General features: G+C 43.9%; 1 protein-coding gene across 1 annotated transcript; it reads left to right on the plus strand.

The window, feature by feature from the left end:
• The first annotated feature begins 1014 nt into the window (after positions 1–1014).
• On the plus strand, positions 1015–11668 carry lmo4b (LIM domain only 4b). The gene is made up of 5 exons (XM_080005255.1): positions 1015–1358; positions 2891–3131; positions 7435–7531; positions 8130–8285; positions 10755–11668. The coding sequence occupies exons 2-5, from the start codon at positions 2896–2898 to the stop codon at positions 10761–10763; spliced, it is 498 nt and encodes a 165-aa protein (XP_079861381.1). The 5' UTR covers positions 1015–1358; positions 2891–2895; the 3' UTR covers positions 10764–11668.
• The last annotated feature ends 228 nt before the right edge of the window (positions 11669–11896 follow it).

The following is an 11896-nucleotide window of genomic DNA, read 5'->3' on the forward strand; positions in this document are numbered from 1 at the left end:
GTAACCCTGACTTTCAATAAGGTTGAAAGGGTCACTCATTGGATTAAGCTGCATTAATGGAGCTACGGCAATAAATAAAGTATATGTGGAAAATAAATGTTAAAGGATGAAAAAAAAAATCCTGTAATAATATGACATCCATGGCTTATAAATTCCAATCAAAATTGTAAGCAACAACAGGAGGTATTGTTAATAAAGAATCGAATCAAGTTTGGAGGCATGTTGACTGTTTTGTGTTTGTCATAATTGTAATACTTTGCACAGCAGAGAGGGGGGGCGGGGGCATAATCGGAGGATTAAATAAATCATGGGATTTCGGCCTAATCAGTCTTGTAGATTAAGCCTCTGTAAGTGGTGAAACCAATGATCTAAAGCTTAATTTAATGGGTTTGTAATGGAGTGCAGATTGCTTGTAAGCGCCGTCGACGCCAGACGATGGCGCCACTACGCAGCTGTTGGACATCTTCCCGAAGCCGCCGTGAGCCGCGGTGTGACGGTCCACCCTGACAGCATGGAGGACACGTCCGGCCCCGTGGACGAGCTGTGCTTTCAGAGACCGTGCACGGCGGGTTGTTTGGTCGGTGTCCCGGCGGGGACAGACTGTCCCTCTGGGGTTTTAGGTTTTAGTTTTGTACGTGGCATTGGTGGATATTTTCCGGATGTTTTTACAGAGTGCGTGTTGAAATACTGTACATATTTATATTATTAAAACGAATCTTTATAACACAGTTATTAATCCTGTTTACAGTACATGCTTTTTAAAATCGATCTATCTATAGCATTTTTTTTTCTCCCCCCCCCTTCCTTCCTCTCGGTGTTGTCGAAGTCAATCTCTTTGCTCCGATTGGCCAGATTTGTTATTCCGCTCAAACGAGCTGAGCGCCGATTGGTTGCGGGGCTCCTGACGTCGCTGGGCTAAAAGGAGTTTTTTTTTTTTTTTCATGTTAAAGCGGAGGTTCCTTCCTGTCAGCGACACATGTAGAGCGGGGCTGGAGCCGGAGCGGACCCGCGGCGGAACCGGAGGAGCCAGAGCGAGCAGAGCGCGTCGCAGCCGCAGCCGCAGCCTTCTCCTTCATCTCGAGGACGTAACACGATGTACACCATCCGCGATGGGAAACAGAGCTCCTGAGCCACAGTGAAGCGGGACCGACCCTCTGGGAATACTGCCCGTTAACTCCGTTTTCCGTTAGTGTTTCGAAGTCCCTCCCGCTGCCGTGCGGCCCGTGTCGGCTGCTCCACTTTTTATTTGGGTTTATATCTTTTTTTTTTTTTTTTTTTACAGCTGTTCGTTTCCTCTTTAAGTAAAAAAATAAATCCCCGCTAAGCTTCAACCATTACTCTAAAAAAGGACAAACGAGGTGGGTGTTGTGTTCTGTATTGTCATACATGATTTATTATTATTATTATTATTATTATTTATTTTTTTCTATTATTTATTATTATTATCATTTTTTTTTTTTTTATTATTTATAAACAATAATAATTAATAGTAAAACGGTTTGCGTGCGGGTTTATTGTAAACAAGCCAGAACATTATATTCTGTTCCTGCGAGAGCCATTCAAATCTTACGTTAGTGGGTTTTTTTTCCCCCTCTTTTCTAATAATCTACTGATATTTGATAGCTTGCAATTTTTGCCACATAAGCCTCTTGTCATACTCCAACACTGTGTCAATGCTTTTATTTTGAAAGACTATATATATATATATACATACATTTTTGAAAATTTTTGGTGAGGGATCTGCTTGACTTGATGTGTTTTTCTATTTTTCAAGACCCCTTTAATGACTTGAGTTCTCTCATTTAACTTGAAAGCTCCCTCCATCCACCCTCCCTTTCTGTCCTCTATCGTCTTGAAACTTGACGATGGCCCCCTCTCTTATTTATCTAGATGGGTTGGGGGGGGGGGTCACTTTCAGCTCGGCTTCTTCTGATTCATCTGCTTTTAGATTTAATCAGCACTAAGGTAACTTGCCCCTAAGAGCCTCCACTAATGGGGTTAGTGAATGCTCTTCTCAGTACCCACCACCACCACCACCACCCCCACAGCTCTCTAATTAACCTACCTGCCTTTCAACAAAGGTTTGGCTTGGCCAGCCATGGAGACTGGCTGGGGGAAATTGCAGAGGAGGGGAGGGTTAGAATAGATATAGCTCACAATCATTTTATTGTTGGAACCAAAATGCCTGCGATTAAAGGATGGGATTGTTCCACCTAGTGAGTCGTTCCATGGAGGAAACACAACATGCCCAACGAAAATAATATCCATTTGCTCCCCAAGCCATTTAATGACAGGCTTTTCCTTGTGTCTTCCCATCTATTTAGAGGGTCATTGTGTGTGGTGAGGAGGGGTTATAGTGTGATTAAGTGGTTGACTGTTCAGAAATGTTTGAGGGCGACCTAACAAAAGGGCCAGCGCTGGATAATTGTTCCTGCGGCCGCCGGTGTTATCAGTTCACATCCATCCATGATGAGAGGACCAGTGCAGCAGCAGGGTGGTGGTGGTGGTGGTGGTGGTGAGACGTAGATCAAGGGCCGATTAGTTCACTTAATGACTGGTGGCCTGTTTTGTAAGTGCACGACTCGCAACCCTTTGCCTAATTAGATCAGCCAGTTTTGTTCAATCTGTAGCTGCTCTAACGAATGGTTTGCAAGGGAAAAGTTGTCGTGTTTCCACTTTGATAAGAGAGAGGTTTAGTTGAGTGTAAATGAATTATAAGGTCACTCCTGTGATGTAGGTGCCCAGTGGTTTACCTTCAAGGTCCCTTGGTCGCCGCTGTCTGTTTTGAGTTATACCAAACCGTATTACCTTAAAGCCTTTTAGGGTGACTCAGTGTAAACATGTAGGCTATGAAAATAATGTGATCCTTTTTCCCCCCCTTCGTTTTTAGGGACAATGGTAAACCCTGGAGGCAGCAGCCAGCCACCTCCGGTAGGCACAGGCTCTCTGTCCTGGAAGCGGTGCGCCGGCTGCGGGGGCAAAATTGCCGACCGCTTCCTCCTCTACACCATGGACAGCTACTGGCACAGCCGGTGCCTCAAGTGCTCGTGCTGCCAGGCCCAGCTGGGCGAAATTGGCACATCGTGCTACACAAAAAGCGGCATGATCCTCTGCAGAAACGACTACATCAGGTGAGGGGGAAGCAATAGCAACTCTGTTTGTTTGGAAGGTGGCTCTGGAAATATGAGATTCATTTGTTGATTTAATTCTCTCAGATGAAGCCAACAATGCAAACAAAATATCTTAAAACCAACACCGAGCCAGAACAATAGAAGATTTGGTCTCAGGAATTTTCTTAAAATGTTGTTATTGGAGTGTGTTCGGGGTCAAACACGCTGGTATGTTGACAATAATACAAGACCAACAAGTTATTATTATTATTTTTTTCCTCTTCTGTATCTTCGTGTTTGTTGTGTGAGAGACGAAGCGCTTGTTGTGAGGTTTCTCTTTGCTCTGTGGATCGATCAAACCAGGGTGCCGACACCGTTTGTCCTTGAAACCCTTCTTTTTTTCCTTTTTTTTTTTTGGTGCGTTTCCAATATTGGTGTTTGGGGACCATTCAATTAGTGAGAAGAGCCTCCCTAAATATTCTAGTAGGTGTTTTAGAAACTTAACCAGAGGTTGGCGCTGACACTCTCATTCTTGTAATGCAGTGTTCTCTTACGTGGCGGCTGTGTCAGGTGCAAATAAAGTTCAAGTTTTTTTAAATATCTCCGTTCCTTTCAGTCAAATTGTTTGGTGCATTTGTTAACCTGAGGATTAAATAAATAAATAAGAGCATAGAGTGGAAGCTTATAAGTGTGCCGGGATGAGTTGAAATTGTAAGTGTGCCTCCGTGCTCTCCACCCGCCTGGTAAAAAGGGAGGAGGAAGTCAATGGGGTACTTCATTCATAATGGGACTATAACCTAATTATAATTGGAAGTGGGTGGGGGTGGATACACCTTTCCACTTGTAATGAGAGCGAGTTTAGAGGAAGGAAAGAGCCTAAAACACATCTTACAGAGCCTCCAGATCTCTGCACAGATAAGGGGCATGGGGGGGGGGGGGCATCTAACAGTGAGTCTACACAATTAAATGCTTTAATTATAGCCCCCCCCTCCTTCCATCCCTCCATCCCTCTCCCTCTTTCCATTTCCTTTAGTCCTGATGGGTTTTATCTATGAGATCTGGTCCCTGGCTTGTATCCGCTCCCAATGACGTGTCCGAAATGAATGAGGGCCACATTGCAAACAAAACATTTAATTAACCAAATTGGCTTTTGAGAGAGCAGGAGAGAACGACTGATAGAGAAGGGGGGCATTATTGAGGCTAGTTGCCTCCCCACCCCCTTCAGTCTTAAAGGGGCCGTCTCGCTTATTTTTTTTTGTTTTATGACGTATTGCCAAGCTGCCCTGACCCTGTAAACAAGGTGTTTTATCAGTGAACTTATTAATACGGCTGTTATGAGAATACTAATCTCATTGATCAGGAACACGTCTCATTACATCCTAATGGGACTGAGGCCTGGCCTGTCCTGATACCAATCCTTCCATCCATCAACTTTTAGGTTATGCACGTTCATCACACCGCACAGAGCCAAACTCCGACTTTGTTGTTTGGGATCATATTGCCTTTTGAGCTGCAGGTTGGTTATTTGTGCGAGTGGAGGGAGAATTAATTTGCATGTGCCGGCTGGAACCAGGGGAAACGCTGTCCCCTTTAATTGAATAAGCCTAGGTAATTAAATGGCACTTTTCCAATAGAACGTGTGAGGTAAATCTAATAGTTGGTTATTTAATATCACTTTGAAGTCGGCCCACTCGAGCACTATGACAGCAACAGAGAATGTGAACTATTAGGCCAGGAAAAGGAAGCCGGGATCTCAGAAATTAATTAAATCGCATGCAATTTGGGGGAAACGTTTATCTTGATTTGTCATAACAGAATTAATTCAAGGCCCTCAATTCACTTGGGGCCAGATCTGTTACTCCAAATTAACCAAGTGTAATTTGGTTGATCCCACAACCCCCCACCAAAACACACACACACACACACACACACACACACACACACACACACACACACACACACACACACACACACACACACACACACACACACACACACACACACACACACACGTACACTCACAACCCCCCCACCCCCCCCAGCTTTTCCAGCCTGCCTCTAATGCAGCTCTTGCCATTATGCAAAGCCCCGCTTCAGTATCAATATGGCCTAGTGCTTTTAAGGTGCTTTGGCTGCTGATGTAGAGAGGCATTTTTAATGGACTGTGTTGCAGAAATCATTGTTGTGGGGTAATTTTACCCTGCTCAAAGGCCTTGGCTAGCGCGGACTGCATTTACCAGACGGCCTAAAAGCAAGCCATGCTGTATTTCACCTCGCAGTCCATGAGCACATGAAATTCAATCGTCATTGCCTATAGACTGCAAAAATCTCTGACATTTATGTTTGTTTGTTTGTTTTTTATCTAACAAATTACACTGGTTACGAAATATAGAAATCCTGTAGCACAATGCGGCGGCCCCATTGCAGCCTTTTACCATGTTACTTGACAAAGCTGTCCTCCAGTTTAAGGGCTAATGATCTTACCAGCAAAGGCTAGGGAACACAGTCACTGAACGTACGAACCGTGGATTCAGAGGGTTGGGAGGAAGGAGAAGAGGGGGGAAAAAAAAAAAAAAAGGCTGAAACCAGATGTGTCATCGCAATTAAAGAGTCCCTTGGCTTTAATTATATCGACCTGAGGTTTCTGCTTCACCCCAGTACAGGAGTTCAATGGAGGAGGAGGCCATTAGAGCCCGAGTGCAAACTGATAGCAACTTAATTGAGCACCTAAAGGCTCCGCTCCTTTAAATCAAACGGCATCAGCAGCGATCCCCCACTAGAAGAAGGAACCTGGCACCAGGAAGAAGACCCTCCGTACTCTCTCGCTGTCTTTGTTTTAGCTGCTCTCAAACACACCCTCACTGGGGAAATTAATGCGGGCATAAATTACATCGCAAACATGTTTTGAATTTGGACAAACTTTGGATTTGGGAAGTCCACGGCGGGTGGGGGTGGATATGCTCAGATGATTCTGACGCGGCTGTGCATCTGTTCACGTCGCCGCCAACAAACAGCAATAACACAATAGTCCCTAAAACAAAGGCTACGTCTTCATTTCCTCCGTCGTGTTTGGCCCCGGCGACGGCGCAAAATTGGAAATGTTGTGACAACAGTCTCCAGTTAATTAGTTTCTGAAATTGAGTTTTGATGGAGCCCTTCCAATCGATGCCAAGGCAAAATTTGATTCTTCTTCTTCACTCTTTCCCATTGAAAAGGCCCTTTGCAAAAGACAAACTCGCTCGCTGCGTTGTCAATGTGTCTTAACACTGGCAACACGTAAACCCCCGCAGTCTCTCTCCGCTTATTTTCATCATTCTATTTTCCCAAATATGAATGAGTTTGAGCAGTCTCCACTGTCGTTATTCCAACACAGAAACAAAAAGAAAAAATATCCTTTTTTTTTTTTTTTTTTTCTTTTTGCTTTCTTCTCTTAATTTTCCTTCACAGACAACGCTGTTAACCACTCCTCTTATCCCTTTTCTCTTTCCATCCTCCCCCTTCCCTCGCTCCCTCTACACCTCCCCCCCCCCTCCCTCCCGAGCATGTCAGATGCCGTGGTCTTATTTGATTGCTTAGGAAAAGTGCAGTGATAGAGCAAACACCCGGTGAGATATGATGACAAATGGCTCCAGATCCCAGTAAATTACTTTCTGCTCAAATCGAAATTTCATTCAGTTTGCTGCTCACCGAGATGAAGTAATCTAAATTGTGGACTCAGAAGGAAGATAGAAGGGAAGCTGGAGCAAGCATTTCATTATCAAGAGGCAGAGGGAGAGCGAGAGAGAGACAGAGAGAGAGAGAGAGAGAGAGAGAGAAGGTTAGCGACGAAAGAGATGAGCAGAAGCAAATCTAAAGTGTTGACACCATGATTGAAAAGGTTAACCCATGCACATTATATATCAAGTCGAGTAGCTGCGGCTTCCTAATGGAAAGGCAGCCCTGACGGAGCGCTCGCTCCGCTCATAAAGGCAGGAGCACCGCGTCTCCGCCTCCATGTACAATCACATCCTCTTAGGCCCTGATTGCTTATGTTCCACCTTATTATTACCCTGCAAAAGAAATGTGCACCCAAAAGTAATATGCAGTTTTCCGGTGTTGGGGAGCTTGTGCAGAGTTTCATTTCATTTCCTGTACGAGTTTGCATTTCCTTACGTTCACCATTCTGTATTATTTTTCGACTCGGTTTTGTGGAATTAGGAACAAAGGCGTGGAGTGACCGCCTCACTATATCACTTTTCATCGTGAAACCAGAGGAAAAGGAGACGTTGTGTATGGCCGATCCTGGGCAGTGTTTTTATAACATTTTCAACTTTTTATTTTTCAGATTATTCGGGAACAGCGGAGCTTGCAGCGCGTGTGGTCAATCCATCCCGGCCAGCGAACTGGTGATGAGGGCACAGGGCAACGTGTACCACCTCAAGGTAATACTCTAAAAAGCTTTTTCTGCCGGTCGTAGCGTGTAGAGACTGTGTTGTACACGATTATGTTGAACTATTCAAAAGTAAAACAAGGAATTCACCCATCGTAAATAAAATTACAAAAAAAAACAGTTATGAATTCTTGCCTTTTTTATTATTTATAATAATAATAATAATAATAATAATAATAATAATAATACAGTTAATTTGTATAGCGCAAGATATTCAACACTTTAACTGTACTCTTTACTTTTATGTTATCACATAAACAAACCAAAAAAAAACACATAGTAAAAAACAGTAATGCATAAAAACAAGATTAGAGAAATGGTAGAAAAATAGCTAATGAATATAAGTTAAAGGGAAAGGGAGGTGAATTTCAGACATCAAAAGCAATTTACGTTCCATTTTTGTTTTAAACAGCTGGAAATACTCTGTCCCTGTGACTCTGCCTCCCAGCACACACAAAAACACCCACAACACACATGATCCCTTTCTATGTTTATTTACTTGAATGTGTTTTCTGAGATATTATTGGATAATAGGAACGAACTGAGTGTGATCTTTCGATCCCCTCCACACCCCACTAACACACCCACAGTGTTTCACATGTTCCACCTGCCGGAACCGGCTGGTCCCTGGAGACCGCTTCCACTACATCAATGGCACCCTGTTCTGCGAACACGACCGACCCACGGCGCTCATCAACGGCCACCTGAGCTCACTGCAGACCAACCCGCTGCTGCCCGACCAGAAGGTACAACACACCCACTTACCCTCCTCATCAAAGAAATAAGAGCAGAGATCCTTCTCCTCCGCCACGCCATTGTCAAAGAAAAATGCATCCGGTCCGTTCCCACCGTCACATATTCAAAAGGAGTCTTGAAAAACGGCGATCACAACACAGCTCGACAGACGTGGGGATGCTGCGTCGCCAATTTTTCATTTTCCGTTTGTATCTAAGTCGTCGTTTCAACTCCACTGTGATTGAATCAATACTGGTATTGAATCGCGTCGTGAGATCCAGCCCTACGACGTACTATTATTTCTGTAATGTGTTTGGCTGCTAAGTGGCTCCGTCTTACCGCAGCGACGGCCAAACTGCGCACGCACATGCACGGGCCCTGAGGTTTTTCCGCCGAGCTGCAGCCGGTAAATCAGGTGGCGTGTCATCGTGGCTTTACCCGGATTTGTGAAAGCAAAACAGCAGCACTGATCGTATACCAGGGATCATTTCATCTTTCAGAATGGCTTTATATTCTCCTAGAAGGGGGATATAATGATTTGTTTTACATTTTTTGGGGGGCCTATAATAAAGAACTTTATTGATACCATGTCGACGTACAGACACGACCTATAGATGTAGATGAAGACCAAGTGTGTTTTTTCGCTGTGCCAGAGGAATGAAAAGGAATTATATTGTTGGTCGCATGCTTTTCACCTTGAGTGGTTTTATGAGTAGAAGAGGTAAAACTCCAGTAAGCCCCCCCGCCCCTGTGTCACGGGCCTTTTTAAGGCCTTGTCACTTTTACAAATCAGCTCTAAGAGCTCTGAGAGCGCCTCCCATTCAAATTGAAAGCCGTTGCATTATCAAGCTTAATTTTAAATGTCTGTTTAAGTCCTTACTCCCACCCCGGTGTCTCCTGCACCCGCGGCTGGTGCAGTAAATATGAGGCCTCATTGTTTATTTATGCACTAACATCAATTGTAGTGAAAACTACTGAATTATTGATGCTAAAATGCAATCTGAATATCGGCCCCGGTTGCTTTAATTATAACCGAGGTGGTGGTGGGGGGGTGTTATTAAATAAACAGAGACACTTCGCTTAGTGGAAACAGTCTCCCAGAGCTTTTGAAATAAGTTGAATTATCCTGCTAGTTGAAGCACTTATTAATTTTGAAGATATTTCATTTTCTCGTCTCTCTCCCTGGCGCTCGGAAGGCTAAGTAACTCAGATTTACAGTAGGATTACCGCTCGCCGTGAGATGTTCCCCAAATCAATGCAACTTATATATCCTCAGAGCACAACATAAAATAAGTGTACATGCGGCGCTGGGTGGAATATTTCACGGAGCAGGGCCTAGTGGGGTGAAATAAGCAGCCGCTGTGGTATCGGACACTGTGGGTTGGCTGGCGATTGGCCATTATTTTGATTATGTGTGCTTTCGGAGAGACATAATTGGTGTTGTCTCTGTTGGCGGCGCGGGACGTTTGATGCTCATTTATTAAGCTTTCTTCCCTCCGCTTCCCTCTCTAATCTCTTTGTTCGGGACGGACAAATTACCTTTGGCATACGGGGCTTCTCCAACCCTGGAGAGCCAGACCCTCCCAGCGTCACTCACTTTAATTAGCCCCCAAGTTGGACTGTGCAATTACTAATAGAGCCGAGCCCTCCCCATGATGCCAAGGAGGAAGGCAAAGTAAATTGCTCCCTTGGAGGGGGGGGGGGGGAAGAGAAAGAAAAGAAGAAGAAGGCGTTAAAATAAGTTTGGTTGAATGTCTGTGAAAGTTAAGACAGATAATTTTCTTCCCAAGAAAATAGCTTCTCGGTGGACATGCGTTTTAAATACCACGTAAAGTAAATGGAGCAGCAGATGGCTCCCAAAGCCTCGCCGATCAATAAATTAGAGGAAGAGCTGTTCTGGCACTGGCGAAAAGACTGATGAAATCTATATTAAACACCAGAATCACAGTAAAGCAGTTCATATGATTCTGCAAACTAATCCCAATGAAGTGGAATGGTCTTTCATCCATGCCGGTGTCTTGTCATGTCTAGAAATGGAACCTTATGACTTTTACCTACACCTCTCTCTCTCTCTCTCTCTCTCTCTCTCTCTCTCTCTCTCTCTCTCTCTCTCTCTCTCTCTCTCTCTCTCTCTCTCTCCTCTCTCTCTCTCTCTCTCTCTCTCTCTCTCTCTCTCTCTCTCTCTCTCTCTCTCTCTCTCTCTCTCTCTCTCTCTCTCTCTCTCTCTCTCTCTCTCTCTCTCTCTCTCTGTGTGTGTGTCCATTACATCGTATTACTACCACTAATTAGCAGTAATACTAGTTAGTGTTACTCCCTGCTCACTCTGTGGATGGATGTGTCAATATGTTGTTTTTATTTATCTTACTTCTTATCCCTTTCTCGACTTGCGCTGTTTTTTTTGGGTTTTTTTTGCCGCTGTGACACCTGACTTTCCCCAGCGGATTAATAAAGTGTCATCTTATCTTATCTTAACTCTGCAGGTGTGTTAGACGGGAGCCGTGCAGGAAGCAGGAAGCGTGCCTTCATTTAAAGCCGTCGCCCATCGTTCCTCAAGACGACGTGGATCAGCGCCCCGGCCTTCCCGCCGTGCTCCCAGGTTCCTCCTCCTCCTCCATCACCCTCCCTCCATCTTTTTACCCGCTTCTTGGTGCCAGTTCCACCACTCGGCCTGGCTTCCACCAAAATACGGGTGAACACTCGCGCATTTTTTTTTATTGCGCCAAAATTGGGATACCGAGGACTCCTCCAACGACCCCTGGAATTTACAAGGAGACGGCTCAGAATCCAAAGGGACTCTTCCGAGGCAAGACAGAAGAGGATGCTCGCGGCAGAAGAGGAGGAAAAGACAAAATGGGGTTGAATGGACGCAGGCTTTTCAAACCTGTGTTCGTACATTTGTTCATACAAGACATTTTTTTGGGGCTGAAACCGGGACCTTCTAATTTTTCCTTCTGTTCCTTTTTCTATCCTTAATTCCCGACAACATGGTGTTTTCACTTTCTATATTTTAAGTGTTGTAAAGGGGAATGTGCTTCTTTATTTCAGTGGTTTATATATATATCTATATATCCATATAGATATATATGTGTTTATAGACATACACACACATGGATTTTTTTGGAAAGAATCTAAATCTGTGGCTTTTTGTGGGGAAACAAATCATGAACACTTTTTGGTGTATTTGTAAAGCTATAATGTATGTACAGTATGCATGTAAATGTCGTTGTCCAGGCGTGGCTACAGTACATTCTAGCATCTCCACAGACCCCCACCCCCACGGCAAACTAAAGAAAGAAAGATGCTCATAGTCCGTAATGTAGAAACATATAAATGCCGAATGAAAGAGAAATTTATTTGTGATATTTTTCCGAGACATTTGCTCCAGTATGATGTATTTAATAAATAAATAAAACAAAAATATTGAAGATCTTTAAAGCTTCCTTACTTCCCCCGTGGTCAACTATCATTGTTTTGGTACTGGGAAAAACAAGTATGCAACCGTTTTTATAACATGTGCATACCTACCTACATATTGTAATACAAAGATGCCCAGGTTAGTGCCATTGTTTCCTAGAAATAATTATTTTTACTGCCCTAAGTGCAAAACTTTAGTCAAATGGCT

Source organism: Zeus faber, assembly GCF_960531495.2.
Source record: "Zeus faber genome assembly, chromosome: 1".
Lineage (NCBI taxonomy): Eukaryota > Metazoa > Chordata > Actinopteri > Zeiformes > Zeidae > Zeus > Zeus faber.

Excerpts from the sequence above, each read along its gene's own strand:
- lmo4b (XM_080005255.1), top strand. The coding sequence starts at position 2,896 with ATGGTAAACCCTGGAGGCAGCAGCCAGCCACCTCCGGTAGGCACAGGC. Across the intron at positions 3,132-7,434 it reads TGCAGAAACGACTACATCAG|ATTATTCGGGAACAGCGGAG; the intron begins GTGAGGGGGAAG and ends TTTATTTTTCAG. Across the intron at positions 7,532-8,129 it reads GCAACGTGTACCACCTCAAG|TGTTTCACATGTTCCACCTG; the intron begins GTAATACTCTAA and ends ACACACCCACAG.